At 51.6% G+C, this 17,871-nt stretch overlaps 1 protein-coding gene across 2 annotated transcripts in view; it reads left to right on the top strand.

Moving 5' to 3' along the window:
- Alx4 (aristaless-like homeobox 4) overlaps nucleotides 1–15,263 on the top strand; it is a 38,908-nt gene extending 23,645 nt beyond the window's left edge. Inside the window, exons 2-5 of one of the 2 annotated variants that reach the window (XR_374395.2) lie at nucleotides 2,277–2,587; nucleotides 9,218–9,346; nucleotides 11,154–12,653; nucleotides 12,751–15,263. Coding sequence is in view for 1 of the 2 variants with exons in the window: in NM_007442.3 (NP_031468.1) it covers nucleotides 2,277–2,587; nucleotides 9,218–9,346; nucleotides 11,154–11,483 (770 nt within the window). In the remaining variant the exon portion in view is untranslated. Of the gene's footprint in view, nucleotides 1–2,276; nucleotides 2,588–9,217; nucleotides 9,347–11,153 lie in introns of both variants that reach the window. The other variant, NM_007442.3, reaches the window with a different exon arrangement.
- Nucleotides 15,264–17,871: the final 2,608 nt, after the last annotated feature.

Raw genomic sequence — 17,871 nt, forward strand, 5'->3', positions numbered from 1 at the left:
ATAGGTGCTGAGAGGGCCTGGATTTCTTCTCCTGGAAACAGGTCCTATACCCTGGTAGGGTAGTCCCAGGAGCAGGAGACTGTTCTGTGGATAATTAGGGCATATTCTTTTTTTTTTTTTTCTCCTCAGTTTAAATGAGTAGCTAGGGTTAGTCCTTCCAAGCCTGGTTTCTATGTTGCTGACCTCAACTGGCCCTCATTCCCTTGGGAGATCCCAGCTCCAGGCTGGATGCCCAAAGACACTACTGGGGTTCATGGGGCAAGGATGAGCCTGGGGAACAGGGCTAGGCCAGGAGGGGTGGTGGCTGCCTTCCCTGGCCTGGCTGCCAGGAAGTTGCACAAGAGGAATGCTTATTTTGGGTGAGCTGGGTGGGATTTCTTTTCTAAAAAAAAGAAGAGAGAGAGAGAGAGAGAGAGAGAGAGAGAGAGAGAGAGAGAGAGAGAGATCCAAAACATAAAACGTATTTGTCTGCCAGGAAGATAAATATCTTTGCTGGAAGCTCTTGGTCCTGCTGCCAACTGCAATTCACACAAAGCTGTCACCAAAACTGTGCTTGCTGCTAGCCGCATAAGTTGGCCTCACATGGCTGTCATTTGTAACGCCACTGATTTGGTCAGACACCCTCATAGATGCTAGAAGTGGAACAGCATCCAGGCCTGCACTGGGCACCCTCTCCTCCCTTTCCTCAGTGCCAGAGTTGGAAGGAGACTGACAGGGGCAGAAAGTCTTTCCCTCACCCTCCCTAATGCTCACAGGGAGGCTGGGAAACTTGAAACATCAACCCCTAACCCCCAATCTGGATGGCATCAGAAAATCCAGGTTAGAGGCATCATCCTGATCCAAAATGCAAATCGCATGGACCTGTTTCCAGAAGAGGAAACAGAGGGCCAGAGTGGCTGATACACTCACCACACATGCTTGTTGTGAATGGACGGAGCTTGTACATATTTAAGGATTTTCCACATCTTATTAACAGTTCTCTCACTGAATCTATCTCTTTCTTCCCAAGTCTCAAATAAAGAAAGGGGCTTCCCGCATCTGGAAACACGCCTTGTTTCCCATCCCATGGTGTTTGTATATATGTGCCTGCACCCCAGGGACTTTTCTCACGGAGGACTTTTCTGTCCTGGGTCACCCTCCTCTAGTGCTGGCAGGGCCTGTAAGCCTACAAGGCCAGACCAGAAGCAGGGGTCACTAATGGTTGAAGGCTACACAGCCAGCTAGCTGACTGCCTCTCCCTTTCTCACAACCCATAAGAAATATCCCATGGATCTCTTCATTCATCTTAAAAGTATAGAGGGGGGAAACTGAGCCACAAAGGGTTCATTGCAAAGTAGAGCTGTAAAGCCAGAGGTGTGGCACAGAAACCCTGGTGCCTGGCACTGGAGCCCAAGACTCTGAGGCCCCTGATATTGTGAGGCAAGTGTGTATGCTCAGATGGATGGGTGAGCCAGGAGCTCCTACCCTCCTACCCAGGTCTCCATCTCCACACTTGTGATCTGCATGGCTTGGCTTGGTTCCTTGTAACTCTGAGTTTCCAGGAATCTACCATGGGAGCCCCATTGTGTCAGCAGTGAGCAGTCAGGGCCTGGGCTGTGAGCTGTGTTTCTGATGATTCTCTGTGGCTGCAAAGAGGGCATCCTCAGGAGTGAGGGCCTCCCAGCTGTGGTAGACACTGGCAGCTGCTATGAAAGGGACCCCAGCAAAGACCCATATCTCAGTGAACCCCACCTGCTAAAGACCCCTCTGCAGACAGTGTTACCAGTGGAGTGTGGGGTGTGGGGTAGGTCTCATCACTAAAGCCTGAGACCGTCTCCAAGGCTTCTCTGTGGGACTCCATGAAGGCAAAGCTATATGTCTCAATGCCGCCCTTTCTCTTTCCCACCAAGTCCACTGTGGCTGAAAGAATTCTCCTTTACCCAAGGAAGCCTCTGTATTTTGTCAGATAGCCATTGGGTCCATGTCCAAAGAAAGGTTGGCTCCTTTGATCCCCTGTAGGGGAGGACTCTCACAACCAGAGAGTGGCAAGAAAGCCACCAAGGTCAGACTGGCCAACCTAGAGCTACATGACATTGGTTCCAGAAGAGACCATTCTAGGATGATGCCACAGAGGGTTGAGGGAGGGGACAGACTTGTCCAAAGTCACCCAGCATGTTGATGAAAAGCCAGAGTATGGACCTTGAGTCTCTTGGCCTGGCACTCAGTGTGCCTCTGGGATGTAAAGTATCCTCTCACTCCCCAGATTCAAGTTTCTAACCTTCTTTTCTCTTCCTCAGCCAAAGAGAGCAACCTGGGTGAGCCAGAGTTGCCTCCTGACTCTGAACCCGTGGGCATGGACAACAGCTACCTCAGTGTGAAGGAGACAGGGGCCAAGGGGCCCCAGGACCGGGCCAGCGCTGAAATACCAAGCCCCCTGGAAAAGACCGATTCTGAGAGTAACAAAGGCAAGAAGCGGCGGAACCGAACCACCTTCACTAGCTACCAGCTGGAAGAGCTGGAGAAAGTCTTCCAGAAGACACACTACCCTGATGTGTATGCACGGGAGCAGCTGGCTATGAGGACCGACCTCACCGAGGCCCGTGTGCAGGTCAGCCATGACAGGGTCAATACAATGACCTATCATCATCAACATCCATACGCAATTTAACCCAACTCAGCACAGAACAGCCCAGCACAGTCCAGTCTAGCCAACTGAGCACAGTGCAACCACCATAGACAGCCTAGTTCAGCCCCAGGACAGCACAACTCAATGTACCATGGCCCAGTTACTGCACAGCACAACCCAGTGCCGAGCAGCACAGGCTAGTACAACCCACCTCAAAATGGTACAGCTCGCTATACACAGTTCTGTTCCACCCAGTGCCAAACTACACAGCTCAATATAACACAGCCCAGACAGAGCCAACTCAACATGGTGCAATTCAGCACACAGTGTAACTCACCCAGTGTAGCCCAACCCAACAACACAATAGAATCCACTACAATCCAACAGGATCCAGCTCAACAATATAATAACCCAACACAACCAAGTCAGCATAACTCACCCCACACAGCTCAGTTAAACTCAGTACAACCCAACCCAACACAACACGGCACAACATAACACAGTAAGAAAACAACCCAGCACATTTGTACAGCTCACCTCAACCTGGCACAATATGGCACAAGCCAATATAATACAGCCCAGCAGAGCCCAGCATGCCTAACACAGACTAGTGCAACACAAGTCAACGGTGTGACTCACAATACACAGCTCAGTCCAACCCTGTACAACCCAACTCTTTCGAACCCAGTATTAGCCAACCCAACCCAATACAGCCCATCTCTCCACAGTACAACTCATACACAGCTCAACCCAAATTCAAATTAGCACAACTCAACACACCCAGCTCAGTGCAACCCAGTGCAGCACCAATTGAACCCAATGCAACAGTCCCCAAAACAAACTCAGCACAATTCACCACACACAGTTCCATTCAGCCCAAACCAACGAAGCAGAACTCAGCATGCCAACTGATCAATACAGCTCCACTCAGCTAAACACCACGCAATACCATGTAGCCTATTATAAAATCAACAGGACCAAAGCAAGTCACTCTCTTCTACTTCTTCTGCTTCCTCTTGTGGAAGACTTTATGACTGGTCACATCCTTTTGCCCCTGAAATGAGAAATCGGTGATTATTCGCTTTGTTGTTTTTGAGACAGGGTCTCATGTTGCTCAGACTGGCCTCCATCTTGCTGTGTAACCACAGCTGGCCTTGAACTACTGGCCCTTGTGTCTTGCCTTCCATGCCCTGGGATTACAGGTTTGGGTCACACCCAGCACACACAACAAAGGCAGTGAATATATGCGGTTCAGTGGCCCTGCTTTCTCAGAGGGTGACCCCCTGTAGGAAATCATAGAAATGAAAGAACCCAATATGCCAACACACATATGACCAAGTCCACACACTAAAGTTCTAGCTTCAGTTTAGTATGAAATCAACACCATAGTCAAGTTGCTTTTATACTCAAAGCACAGCAAGAATGGTGCGTGTGAGTTCTGTGCAAGCAGAAGCCTGACACATATGAACACAGAGGGCTTCTTTTCTGTTTTTAAACATGTGTGCATGTGTGTGTGTTATGTGTGCATGTTCATGCGTGTTTACAAGCCAGGGAAGATGCATGTACGTGTGTGTGTGTGTGTGTGTGTGTGCATGAGTGTGCAGACCAGAGATGAACATAGATGTCTTTCTCAATTGTTCCTGATCTTAGTTTTTAGACAGGATCTTTCTCTGAACCCCAAGCTTGCCAATTTGGCTAAACGAGGTAACCATTGAGCCTCCTCTCTGCCCCACTTGCCAATGCTGGGGTTACAGGTACACACCACCACACCTGGCTCTTTTCAGTGGGTTCTAGGGAATATGAATTCAGGGCCTCTTGCTTCCATGGTGAGTACTTTACAGACAGCACGGTGGCCTGGGCCCCAGAGGGTCAGAACAGAAAGTGCTGTGGTCCTGGGCAGACTTGTGGACACTGTAGCTTTTATTCTACTGATGTTTCTGACATCAGTTGAGTGACCATCAGCATCACCAGGTCCTGTTTAACACATGGAGGCATCTGCCATTTAGCTTGGTCACATAGAGAATACCACGAAACCTGTAGCCCCTGGACACCATAGCTGCTGGTGCGTGCTGCAGTCTTGTGACTTAATGCAGACTGGCAGAGCAGCTGGGCTCCACTGCCATGCCAGAGCCCTCCTGTGCCCCACAAGGCCTCACCTACCTGAGAGTCAAGCTCCCAGAGGAGCTCCAGCTTCAGTCCAGAATTGGGGGCAGAACAGAAGGGGCAGCTGGATGCCAGTCCACAGTAGCAGTAGGCAGGTGGCATATTGAGGCTGGGTAAACGTGTTTGCTTTCTGCTTGTATGTGTGCACCTGTGTGCATGTGAGCACTACATGCATGCTTCTCAAATGGACGTGTGCGTCTAGAGCACATCTAGTTCAGGGATCACAGCAGGAAACAGAGAACGATACAGACCACGTGCTTCTGGGTCACTGCTATACAGTCAGACAAGTGCTTCGTTGATGCACAGAGTCATACCCAGGCCTGCTTCCAAGGCCTACTTTCTCATTGTTGAGAAAATTTACCAGTAGAGATTTATTATTATTATTAAGTTTAAGGTCAGAAACTGTTTCAAGAAATAGGATGTCCAGGTTAAAAATCAATAAATAAAGTAAAAACCCACCAGGGTTAGGTTCCTTGTTGTTTAAACTCAGTCCTGAGCTTCCTGTCAGCCAAGGTAGAAAGGGAAATCCCAATGTGTCTCCTATCTTCCTATTGAATAGGAAGGTTATAGGATTACTGAATGGTAGTTCAGAAAAGACCACACCTTATTTTGATGAGGAAGGAAGACCCAGATTTGGGCAGTGATTGCCCAGAGTTAACCAGGATGCAGAAGCAGTTCTGAGCCTGGACTCCAGGACGTCCCAGCTCGGGGCCAGTGCTCTTCGACGAGCTTGCTGTTCTCGGGCGCATGCCAGATTGTTCTTCGACTTTTCTCTGTACAAAGGCAGCAGGGTGGGTGGGATCTCCATGTGCGTCAAACCTCGGGTTGAGCTCTGAGCCTGGCAGTGCCCTGGGGCCGGGCGGGGGGAGTGCAGGGGTGTACTAGAACCGCCTTGCTTGCCTCTGTGGAGTTTGCTCAGGACCCACACTCCGCTGGCTGGTGGCAAGCCAGGTGCCTGGTGTACCGTGATGGCAGGAACAGGGAGGGGCCAAGGGGGGGGTCCCAAGATGGTCCTTCATGGGAAACAGCCTGGGGTCTGGCCCTGCTCCAGGGGGCTTCAGGGCCTCTCTCTGCTGTCTGGGATTCCAATCTCCACAGCTGGTGTCTGAAGACAATGAGACTGAAGCCTCCCCGCCCTGGGCCACCCCACCCTGGCCCCAGATGGGCTGCGGTTAGAGAGGCCTCCTCCAAGACAGTTGGTTCCTTGAATGGCCTGGTCCTCCAGAGAGGCCTGTGCTGAGTGGGCCAGGCCCTGGTGGGCTGGGAACGGGGTGGTCCTGGCTGCGACATCCAGAATAGAGGCACAGCAGGGACTTTGGTGAGCTCTCCTCCCGGGGGCTTATAGAGGCAAGCCTGTGGTTGCATGACCCTGAGACACAGAGGCACAGCTGGGGGTCAGAGATGGGAGGACACAACAAGTCTCTGCACTGAAACATGTATGGAAGCACGAGGGAGGCACCAGGTACCACGGTACTTCCTAGAGGATAGGAGGACATTAAAGGCAGTCAGGTTAAAAGCTTCAGCCAACTTGGGGACAGAAAAGACAGAATTTAGTCTCAGGCCTCAGACACAGAGTAAAAAGACAGGGACAAAGGACCACCTGGAGAAGGAGGTCCCTACTAGGCCAGACCCAATGATCTGCTACCACAGCGGGGACCTTGGTGAGCTCATCTTCTGGGGGCTTATAGAGAAGGCCCCGAGAATTCATCAAATGAGTCTTACCATCACCCTTCTCCACTCCCTCCCCCCAAACCATGCTCTTGGCTACCCTGACCCACACCTCCCTGAAGTGCCATATCCCATCCCTCACCCCACTCCTTCCCTCATTTCCAGGTCTCTTTGCCTGACACCAACTTAAGCTCTGGACCCCTCTCAGGCATCCCTGGGTCCTCAGCTTCCCCGTGCTCAGTGGTATCATACACCTCTTCAACGCCACCACAAAAGACACCACAGGCACAGAGCCTTAGCAGCGGCAGCAGCTCCTCTTGTCTCTGCCCCCCCCCACAAGAGAGGAAGGAGTGAGGCTGTATATTTTGATGCCTCTAGCACTCCCCCCCCTCCAGAAAACCCTGGGAGGCTGAGGATGGAGCAGAAGGCTGAGCTCAGTCTGCAGGAAATTAAACATGAAATGAAAACAAGCTCTTCTGATTGATTCCTCCAGCCAACCCCAGCCCCCACTGCAGGCTCTGATAAAGGGGGATCCCATTTCACCATGCAGAAGAGCCCCCATGTCTTCCATTCTCCCAGTAGGCATCCTGGCCCTTCACCCCAGGACTACTCAGAGGAAAAGTACCCCTCCCCCAGGCTCGGGGGCAGGGGCTGAGACCCTGAGCCTTGAAGAGAGCTGGTCTCCAGGGAGGTGTGTGTGTGTGTGTGTGTGTGTGCGTGCGCGTGCACATGACCAGATAGATACCTTTGTGTGTAAATGTGTATATGGGTCAGATGGGAATACACCTACTTTCCCTACCCGACTCTAGTGAGGCACACATAGCCCAGACTTTGACCACTTTTCTTCATCAAGAGCATGAGGTCAAGAGGAGTCATAAACAAACAGCCCAACTGTTCTAGAAACTTCATGCTGCGCTCCCATCTGCTGTCTCCACTTCTACTCTGACGTCAGCCCAGACTTCAACCCCATCCTAAGGATGTGGAACTTGAGGCTTTTGGCAGTTCAGGCGCACTGCCACAGGCCCATTTTTAAAAAGATGCTCTAGAAGCACCCCCCCCCCCCGTGCCAGAGCCTCCAGGGAAGGCCCATACTTTCTCTCTCTGTCATGGCTCTTGAGGAGTCTGAGTGTTCTCAGGCTGGATGGTGGAGAGGCTGCTCCGGCCTCCATCACAGAAGCATAGCTGACTGCCATAGCTAGAGGAGCTCCTGCCCTGCCCTGTTAATGTCTTTCTCACAGTCTAGGCCCCACACAGCAGCCCAGGTACAGACCGCTGGGGCACAGCCCGTCCGGTCTTTGCCATTGCAATAGGACACTGTCATCAACCAAGTTCACAGTTGCGGACCATGTGATCAAGTTACAAAATCAATATATTTTTAAAAAGTGTTTTAAGCAAGTTTACACTTTTGTGTTGGGCTGTGTTCCTAGCCATCCTGTGGTGCATGTGGCCTGCAGGTGACAGACTGAGTGCACATTGCTGAGTGATGGCCTGTGTACATCTACAGAGCCGGCTGAAGTCAGAGAGAAAGCTGTCGGCATGGTCCTCTAGGGAGTACCTGGTCTGCTCTCTTCCCACTGCCTTTCCTCTCCACCCTCAATGACTGCATTCTCCTCTCTATCCAGGACCAGTTCAGTTTCCTAGGCTAGCAGCCTGCCCTTGCCCTTTTCCTCGTGTCTTGGGAAGGTTCTCAGCCAACCAACAGAGATTCCACCCTTACACTGACTCTGAGACCTCTCCCCTGGCTCAGTGTTTGGTCAAGCCAATGGCCTAGCACCTATACTTCAGTGACAGGTACCACTTGAGCAGCATCAGTCAGTCTGAATAAGATTTTCCAACAGCCACCCCTCCTGACACCTCACTAAGGGCAAACCCGCAGCTGGTGTACACAGCCCTCCACAGTCTAGCTCCTGCTTCCATAATCCTTTCCTGACCACTGTTGCTTCAGTGGGCCTCACTCTCCATAAAACAAGGGAAGGAGTTCTGAACTGAGTTTTGGTTTCTCTCAAAAGGATTCTGGGAGTGTGTACTCTGGACTTGTATCTGTAAATATGTCCTAGAGAGTCACAAGGCTTCAGGATTGTATGTGATTGGCTAAGGGAAGAAATTTCTAGAAAAGGTCTTCATAGCTTGTTGGGATTCTTCCTGGGGTCTGTGATCCTCTACAGATTGCATATAGTGCCAGGAAGACCGATGAGCAATGGTTTGTGCCCATTCTTTCTTTCTGTCTTCTTCTTCTTCTTCTTCTTCTTCTTCTTCTTCTTCTTCTTCTTCTTCTTCTTCTTCTTCTTCTTCTTCTTCTTCTTCTTCTTCTTCTTCTTCTTCTTCTTCTTCTTCTCCTCCTCCTCCTCCTCCTCCTCCTCCTCCTCCTCCTCCTCCTCCTTCTCCTTCTCTTCCTCCTCCTCCTCCTTCTCTCTCTCTCTCTCTCTCTCTCTCTCTCTCTCTCTCTCTCTCTCTGTGTGTGTGTGTGTGTGTGTGTGCGCACACGCAATACTTGCCTGTTTTGCTGTCTGAAGCTTACACAGTTAGGCACCAAGTCACACTTATGGGCTGAAGTATTGGCAGCCTTCCCAACTCTGACAATTCTACATAGTTCTCTCTCTCTCTCTCTCCCTCTCTCCCTCTCTCTCTCTCTCTCTCTCTCTCTCTCTCTCTCTCTCTCTCTCTCACACACACACACACACACACACACACACCCCTGACTTGTGGTGTCACTGCAGGAGCAGTGTTCCCTGTCTGAGAGCAATGCCTAACCCCTGTGACCACCACTGCTTTGTCCTGTAGGTTTGGTTCCAGAACCGGAGGGCCAAGTGGCGAAAGAGGGAGCGCTTTGGGCAGATGCAGCAGGTCCGGACCCACTTCTCCACGGCCTATGAGTTGCCCCTCCTCACCCGGGCTGAGAACTACGCCCAGGTATGTCTCCTTGCCCATTTTGTCCCCTCTGACCCTAGACCTGAGATGATGCAGGGGAGGAGGAGGACTAGGCTCACAGAAGCCAGGTGTGTGCTTGTTTGTCCCTGACTGTGGGAGACCTAGAATGCTGGGACAGTGGTGTCCTCTGCTGTGGTAAGCATCTGGCAGACAGAAGGCCGGGAGCTTCCAGGGTGTCCGCTGTCCCTCAGGGCACCCAAAGGAAGTATGTGCTGAGATAGCAAGGACTTGTAGCCAGGCTGATATGCACATGAGCCCCAGACAAAGGGCTCAAAGTCTTAGAGCCTTGCTTTCTTCGTGTGTGTCTCCAGCTCTTAAGGCTCAGCTTCTTTGTGTGTGAACTGGACATGAGGTAAGCCTCCACTTCAGCTCTTCTATAACATTGTTGTAGGGTCTAGGGTTATAGTCCCTGGAAGGCAGCTGCATGAGCTTGATAGTCAGGTATCTGCCTGCTGTCTCCCTTCCTTTTTCCAGCAACTTCCCTCCTGTCCATCAGCGAGGGCAAGGAGTGTCGTGAGTGATGTCAGGTACCCAGGGCATCTGGACAGATGTGATCTTGTCTGAGCGTGCATCCCTTGCACCTCTCTCATGATCTACCTCTGCCTAAGCGTCCTCTAAGTCCTGAGCCTTTCCAGCTGCCAGTCCCACCAGTGCGCACGGCTGCGATGCTATCAAACAGCCCTGCTCATCCCACCCCTGACCCCGGGCAGCTCTGTACCTCCTCCACCTCTCCCAGGATTTGAGGGTCAGAGGGTCAGACCTCGCTGTGAACCTGAGGAACGAGGGGTGTCTACTTCATCAGCTTCACCTCTAGTCACATTCTTTAATGCCTGACTTCCCCTCTCCCTCTGTCTTCCCAGGGCCAACCTCCAGCTCTCGCTCTTTGCCTTTGATGGCTGCCATGTGAGCTCAGAGCTAGAGGGAGGAAACCAGCAAGAGACATTGGCCCGTCTCTCCCACCTGCCCCACAGACTTGGGTCTAGATCATTTAAGAAGGGGTGGTGGTCACATTGTTTCCACTCTGGGGCATGCTGGGGCCAGGAATAGCACAGGGTCAGTCTGCAGACAATTCCTGGGAGCGTTACAAGTTCCTGTGGCCTTTAGGATCCGGTTGGTCGGTGCCCACCTAGTGGTTCTCAAGGCCTCCTTGAGCTCTTGCCACCTTAGGGGTAGGCAGGCTGGGAGAATCCTGTCTGAAACAACTGAGAGTCTAGAGTGTATAGATGATAGGACCAAGTCCTTTCTTCAAAGGGGACTAGGCACCCCAGATTCTCCTCCTTGGGGATGCTTAGAGAGCAGAGGATACAGTGGGAGCTGGGAAGAGAAAAAGAACAACGGTGGAAGAGAAGATGTGTAACTGAGCCCCACCTCGGGGCTGGGGCCACTTTTTCATTGCTGAATTATTGGGTTCTGCTAAGGGTTTTTTTTTATCTTGGAGCCTTAGCCTGCTCCCCACACTGCTCCCCACATTACCCCAACCTGCAAGCCCAGAGCCTGTGCCCGCCCCCTCAAAAAAAGATGCTCTCAGGTTAATCCAGAGCAGTGCATTGCCTGGACCCTAAGGCAGTTCGAAACACAATCCTTGCTATTGAATATCAGGTATGGATCTATCTTGGAAATTGAAATTCTAAAATGTAAATTCACCTCCAATGGTCCCTGGGCATCCTTAATGTTAGACACCTAAGCGTGGTTTTGTTGTAATGTTGGGCAGCTGGAAAGAGGGGAGAGCCCCTTCTATACCACTGCCCTCCCAGCTGGCCTATGACATCTCTCCCTTCACTGTCCCCAGATTCAGAACCCATCCTGGATTGGCAACAATGGGGCTGCCTCGCCAGTGCCAGCCTGTGTGGTCCCCTGTGACCCGGTACCAGCCTGTATGTCCCCTCACGCTCACCCTCCTGGCTCCGGGGCCAGCAGCGTCTCCGACTTCTTGAGTGTCTCTGGAGCTGGCAGTCACGTGGGCCAGACACACATGGGCAGCCTGTTTGGAGCAGCTGGCATCAGTCCGGGCCTCAATGGCTACGAGATGAACGGCGAGCCAGACCGCAAGACCTCAAGCATCGCTGCCTTGCGCATGAAGGCCAAGGAGCACAGTGCAGCCATCTCTTGGGCCACATGACAGAACCCCTCCTGCAACTCCTGATGTCATCCCCCTCCCTGGGGCCCTGGCCATGTCCCTGCTTTCCAGGCCCCCAGCTTCCCACTTGACTCTCCTCTTAGGAACCCGGCCTGGCCCAGGGGCCTGGCCCTCAGCACTTTCAGCCACCCCAAGTCTGAGGCCCCAGGGACTGCTGGGAGGGAGGAGGTGATGGTAGGCTCTTGTCCCTCCCTGGCTCTGAGGTCATGACCCCTGCTCCCTGCCAAAGGCAGTGGAGAGAGGCAGGCGGCTCTGTGCGTACCTTTGCATCATGTAAGCTGAGGCCCTGTCTTTCTTCGTGTTCTTCCACCCCTTCCGTTTGACTTGAGTCAAAGTCAGGCCCCCTTCCAGATCTACCAGCTTCAACAGTTCAGCCTTGCCTAACCTTCCTTTCTCCTGTGGGGTATCCTGGTCGCTGGGCCTGTGGCTGTGTGTCTTAGAACCAAGCTTCCGTGCAGGGTCAGCTCCCGATCCTCTTTGCTCCTTGAAAACATAGAACCCCACTTTCCGTATCGAAGGCATCTGGTCATCCACTCATCCCATGAGCCCTGTGACTGTAGCTTCACTGTCCCCTGTGATGGATGTGCCTGGAAGATGTGGGAGATGAGAGGAGGGGTCAGAGCTGAAAGGACTCTGCTGCTGTCCACCCATAAGCCCCATGGGGACGTGGGCCAGCCTTTGCTCCTGCAGGTGGTATTGGTTGACACTGTGAAGGTGATGTGCCAGGTGTGAAGGGAGGCAAGAACATAGGTTTTTTTTTTTTCTCCCATTATTACCACCACACATGGACACTGGGAGCCAGAGAAGCTCTCAGAATGATGGCCATGGGGATGATCCAGCGGGCTGAACCTGGTGTCTTCTGTGGCGGAGAGGTCCTTTGGTCTGCACTGGCGCCTCCTCAGGGCACCTCTGGGAGGAGTTGAGATATTTATCCTCTCCCTCCTGGTCACTCACTGGGGCTGGCTGGGCTGGAAGAATTCACACCTTGGAAGACATAAGCTAGAGCACAGGGCTGCCTGTGGCTGAAGGAATCAGGGGCGGAGGACACGTGACCAGCTCAGCAGCCTCCTGGTGGCCTTTCTATGCTCAGACTAACCATGTCCACCCACCACCCCACCACAGCATCTCATCTGTTGAAGCTTTCCGTGCAGGGTAGGTGGAGACTGGTGCCCCTCTAGGCTAAAAGGAGAACCGCTTTTCAGTTATCCTACACACTCTCTTAGAGATCCTATCCTTACTTCTCCCCCAGGGGCCATGATCTCTGCCTCAGCTGGCCTCAGGAAAGGCTCCCATCAGACCCCACCAGGTCCACTCTCCATGGCGGGAAGTCCTCCTGAAGCCAGTCCACTATCTGAAGGAAGGGGCTCCCTGTCTACCTGACTTGACCTGGAGCTAGGAACTAGGACTTGAAGTGGCCCCGGCCCTCACCTGAGCACAGAACCACCCTTGAGGTAGGTCCCTCAAGCAGGTGGCCTTTTCCCCAGGAGACACTCTTGCCTTTTCTACCTTCTGCCTTGACTATTGTCCATCAGGTGGGCTTGGCTCACTAGGCCCAAGGTTCAGCTCTCCGAATGGCCTCTCAAGTTGGGCTGAGGACGAGGACCCCTGCCTTGGATCTGACCTAGGTCTCAGTGGGTAAGAGGGAAGCATGACTTCCTGCTGTGTGCCCTCATCTGCTCTGGAATGCAGACAGACTGAACCCTCCATAGAATGCAGACTCTGGGATGGGTCTGCCACTCCTAGCAAGAGTCAGACCTCTTCAGAAACTTTAGTTCTCGAAAAGATCTTAGGGACACAAAGAAGGTCTTGGGTACTGAATTCAGGGGTCCTGGTGGCTTGGCTTTAATGCTTCAGATCTTTGGGGAATCTGGGTCTGTCTTACAAGTTCTCCAGAACTAACTCACTTCCTCAGAATCTATCAAGAGAAGGAAGGACTTAAGGCCAGAAGCAACACCTTGGGGTCCTTCTTTCACGGCTGTTATGGCCAGGGAAGGGCATGTCGGAAAAGAATTCCATACCTAGACAATCAGTACAGAGAGTGAGAGCCAGGGCAGCTGGGGAAGAAAAGAGGACAGAGGGCTTTTAGTAGATTCTTCCGGAAGGGAGAGACGTTTAACTGCTCTGAGTTTTATTTTTGGCCAAGCTAGATGCAAGTCAGGAAAATTCCAACCCAGAAGCTTCAGAATGGCAAGAATATATAGAAATACCCCTTTGTTTCCAGCATAGCCAAGAGTTGGCATGCTTTCCACCGTCCCTCCAGATGAAGCCGTTTCTACCGAGGCTGTTCTGGAGGTGCCTTGGCCTCAGTTGATTCCTGGGGCAGCTGGAGATGTCCTGAGCTCCCACTGCCCCCTCCCCCCACCATGTCTCAGACCTCCTCAGCTTCCCAGTTTGCGGTTCTGTCGTCTCCAGTGGGTCTGTCTTAGCTCCTCGGATGCTAAGCAAGTAATAAAACCTATCATGGCAACCTGGCTTCCTAAAGAGACAGAGAGGCAGATGAGGAGAGAGGACTTCCTGCCAGCGGTCACTGCTCGATGAGGAAACTGACTGAGCTGAGGCCGGCCTTGCCTGACAGCACAGCAAGTGGCCACGCTTAGTCCTGCCAGCCCGGCTGTGCCACAGAGAGTGGTTATGCCCAGTCCAGCCCATCTATCCAGGAGCCCCTTCACAGCACAGGGCCAAGGTCCTGGGGCAGACAGGCACTCTTCCAAGTTTTTCTTTGAGTTGTTTCTTCCCCATTTTCAGTTCTCACAACCACATCTCCACCTTTGAGGAACAGGATGAGTGGGGATTTAGGCAAAGAGGCACAGCTCTGGGTTCCCCGGCACACGCTGCCAGGCTCATGTTGGACACAGTTCCAATGCCCCATGTCCCCCAGCAGACAGAAAGGATCCCATAGAAACCACCTCTCCTTTACTCAGTCAATTGCCCTCTGGGCCATCCTTGAGCAGAACATCGCTAGGGACTCAGAGAAACCCGAGGTTAAAGGTCAATAGGAATGACCCTGACTGTCAGCTACAGAGACGAACAGACCCAGCAGAGGGAGAGAGGCAGGCAATCTGCCACCCTCCCCCAGGATGCTAATTCATAACCTTACCATTTCAAACCGGGGCAGGCTTCCATTTCTTTCCCCCAACCCCACTTTGCTGCAAGGATGCCATCTCTCCCCCTCCCCCTCCTTCCTTCCCCCTTCACTTACACATAGAGCTAGGCCTGTATACTACTGATTTTGGAGGACTGTTTTCAGTGTCTAATAACCTGTTTGGGTGTGCAGTGGTCAGAAAGAGAGAGAGAGAGAGAGAGAAGCTGATCGAGAGATGGAACGTGAACCTCAAATACTGGCTGTTCTTGTAAGATAGTTTAACCCTGTATAAATGCAACTTTTCTCTTAGCTTAATGGCCTGGGGTGGAACATTCAAATATATAAATATATATATTAAAATACATTAAAATTTCAGAAAAAATGTAAAAAAAAATAATTGAGGTCTGTTCCATAAAGTTTTACTGCCTATACCACCATGTAACTACATTATAGCAAAATATTAAAAAAAGAAACATTCTTTTCTTTTAAAGTAAGTTATTGCACTTACATCTTTTGGAGAGAGGAGGAATGTGAGAAGAAGGGAGCTGAGGAGCTGAGGGGCTGAGGTGGGCAGAAGGCAAGGCAGAGGCAGCTGACACTCCCAGCACCCCTTTGTCGGGTGCAGCCAAGACTGTCTGTTTGGTTGTTGTTGTTTGCAATAAACTCCTTCCTCCTCTCGACTGGAGTCTGTCTGTTTTGTTCCTGACTTATGACAGATGAAACGTGATCAGAGAGACCTCTGAAATCTCATGTTAATTGAAGTCGGCAAAAAAATACTAACAGTGCCCTTTTGAACTGCTGACACAGCGCAGGATGGGTTATCAGGCTAGATTAACAACAGGTGGCCAGCCAACCCTCCAGCACAAAGAGGGGGTGCATGATCTGACAGGGTGTGGGACACCCCCCCTTCAACTATGGAGTAGCATGCGAGCTGGATGGTATAGGGGGGCTTATGCTTGTGGGGCAGATTGTGGGTGGGGCTTCTGTGCCTAAACTGTGCCAGAAAGGCTCCACCAGCAGCCATCAGAAAAAAAAAAAAAAAAAAATGGACCAATGAGTCTGAAAGCCAGGCTGCAAGGACAAAGGATGACACAGACAGGGGCTGCAGGAGGTGCCTCAGAAAGAGGCACTGGGTCTCAGAGCACCTAGTGTGAGGAACAGGGTTCAAGGTACAAGAAGACACCCTGTCCCTGTCTAGTCTACCTAGTGTGGGGAGGGTTAAATGGTGAGGTGTTTGCATGAGCTATACATGCATGAGATGCAAGCATGGGTTATGCGTGCATGAAATGAATGCATGCATGGGCCATATATGTGCAAGGGGTTATGAAGAATGGTGGCTGTTCACCTTCTTATCCTTTCATTTCCAACCAGCTGAACACTCTCTCAGAGACACCTCAGACTTGCTGCCCGGGAGGAGGGAATTCTGTGTAGCACAGATACATTCCAGGTAGATCTGTAAACAAACTCTAGACAATGACAGTTGGCACACATTAGGTCTCGGGGTTGCTATAGCTTTTAGACTCTTACCCCAAATCATAGGACAGGAACTGAGGCAGGGCAGGAACGCCACATGTGTATGTTAACAGTGAGCTACTGTCTCTACCCCCATCTCTGCTTCTTCCTTGGGAGCTAAGCACTTCTGAATCTCAGAGTCCAGACAAGAGCTGTTTCTCCAGGGAAGTCTGTCTGTGGGAGAAGCTGGCTGGGTCATGCATCTCTGGAGGAAGTCCATTCCAGAGACCTGTGCTTCTCAGGACAGCCATCCCTCAGTAGTCATGGGAGATTGCCTTCAGGATCTCTAGGTACCCATATCCAAGATGCCTGAGTCTCTCCTACACAATGGTGTAGCCCCTCCCAATCTACTTTGATCATCTCGCTATCCTTAGCGATCAATACAGTGAGAACTCCAGGCACACAGTGTTTAACTGTACTGTCTGTGAGGTAAGGATAAGTTGAAGTTAGCACGTGCCCAGTAGAGAGGCGCACCTTCTTTAATGTTTGTCTCTCTGTTGAATCTGCTGACAAGGCACCTGAGACCATGACGGGACAGACTCTACTTTCAAGGGAGGGAGAAACTGTTGTTGACTATGGCTCCAACCCCGTCTGGCCACCAAGCACAGCTCACTGTCCCTCAAACTATCAGACTTTTCATTGTCACCATCATTAGGCTTGCTATCCATCTGCCAAGAATGCCTCTGTCACCCCCTTGATCTCTTTGTCTCCCACTGATCCTGTGCATTTCCTGCAGCCAAGGTCTCTGTGGAACTCCACTCAGTACCCAGCCCAGGACATCCGCTCCTTGGAAGCTATGTGCAGCACCATACTGACTCAAAGCCCTGTGGCAACAGCTCTTATCTGTGCATAGCCCACACACAATAGTTTCCGGACCCAGGATGTGCTCACACTAGAGAACAGGTTCTGAGAATGTGAGATGAGATTTGGAAGTATGGTTCAGGGTTGGGAGGAAGGTCAGAGGAGAGTCAGTACCCACTTTAGAGAGAACCAGCATGGACTGGGGGTGTAGCTCCGTTGGTGGAGTGCTTCCCTGGCATGTATGAAGCCCTGGGGTTCATCCCCAACACTGCATAAAGCAGACATGATAACATATGCCTGTTACCCCAGCAGGCACTCAGGTGGCAGAGGCAGGAGGACTGCAAGTTCAAGGTCATCTTTAACTATAAAGCAAATTTAAGGCCAGCTGGACCTCATGAGACTCTGGAGAGATGGGGCATGGAGAGAAGGAGGGTAAGACAGACAGACAGACAGACAGACAGACAGACAGACAGACAGATAGATAGATAGATAGATAGATAGATGAACAGGTAGATAAACACGAAAGACTGAGAGCAACTTGGAGTGAACTCAAGAGCCCCAGCTTGAAGATGAACCCTGCTGGGTTCCTCCAGATTCCTGAGCATCTGTGAAGAGCTATAATGTGACAGGGAATCTGTCCCCATTATTTGTCCTTCCTGGGGTCAAGCCATCCCAAGGCTAGCTCCTCACAATAGTGCACACTGCACGCCAGCGTTCCTCTCAGAACCTCTCCACTTAGTCTTGCGCTCAAATCCCATGTTTCAGTCTGCCTTAGATAACCCTGGTGCCTCACACCCTCCACTCTGTAGAAACTTTTTTCCTGTCTTGGTGCCAAGCCCAGCCAAAGCTGTTTTACCCTGTGCCCCCTGCCTTGCTATAAGAAATCCTGCCAACCGTGGCCACCATGAGTGGGTTGGTCCCCAGACGGCAGAATGCTTGCTGTGCTGTAGAGAGTGAAGAGGGGGCTGGGGGCGG

Source organism: Mus musculus, chromosome 2 (assembly GCF_000001635.26).
Source record: "Mus musculus strain C57BL/6J chromosome 2, GRCm38.p6 C57BL/6J".
Taxonomy (NCBI): Eukaryota; Metazoa; Chordata; class Mammalia; order Rodentia; family Muridae; genus Mus; species Mus musculus.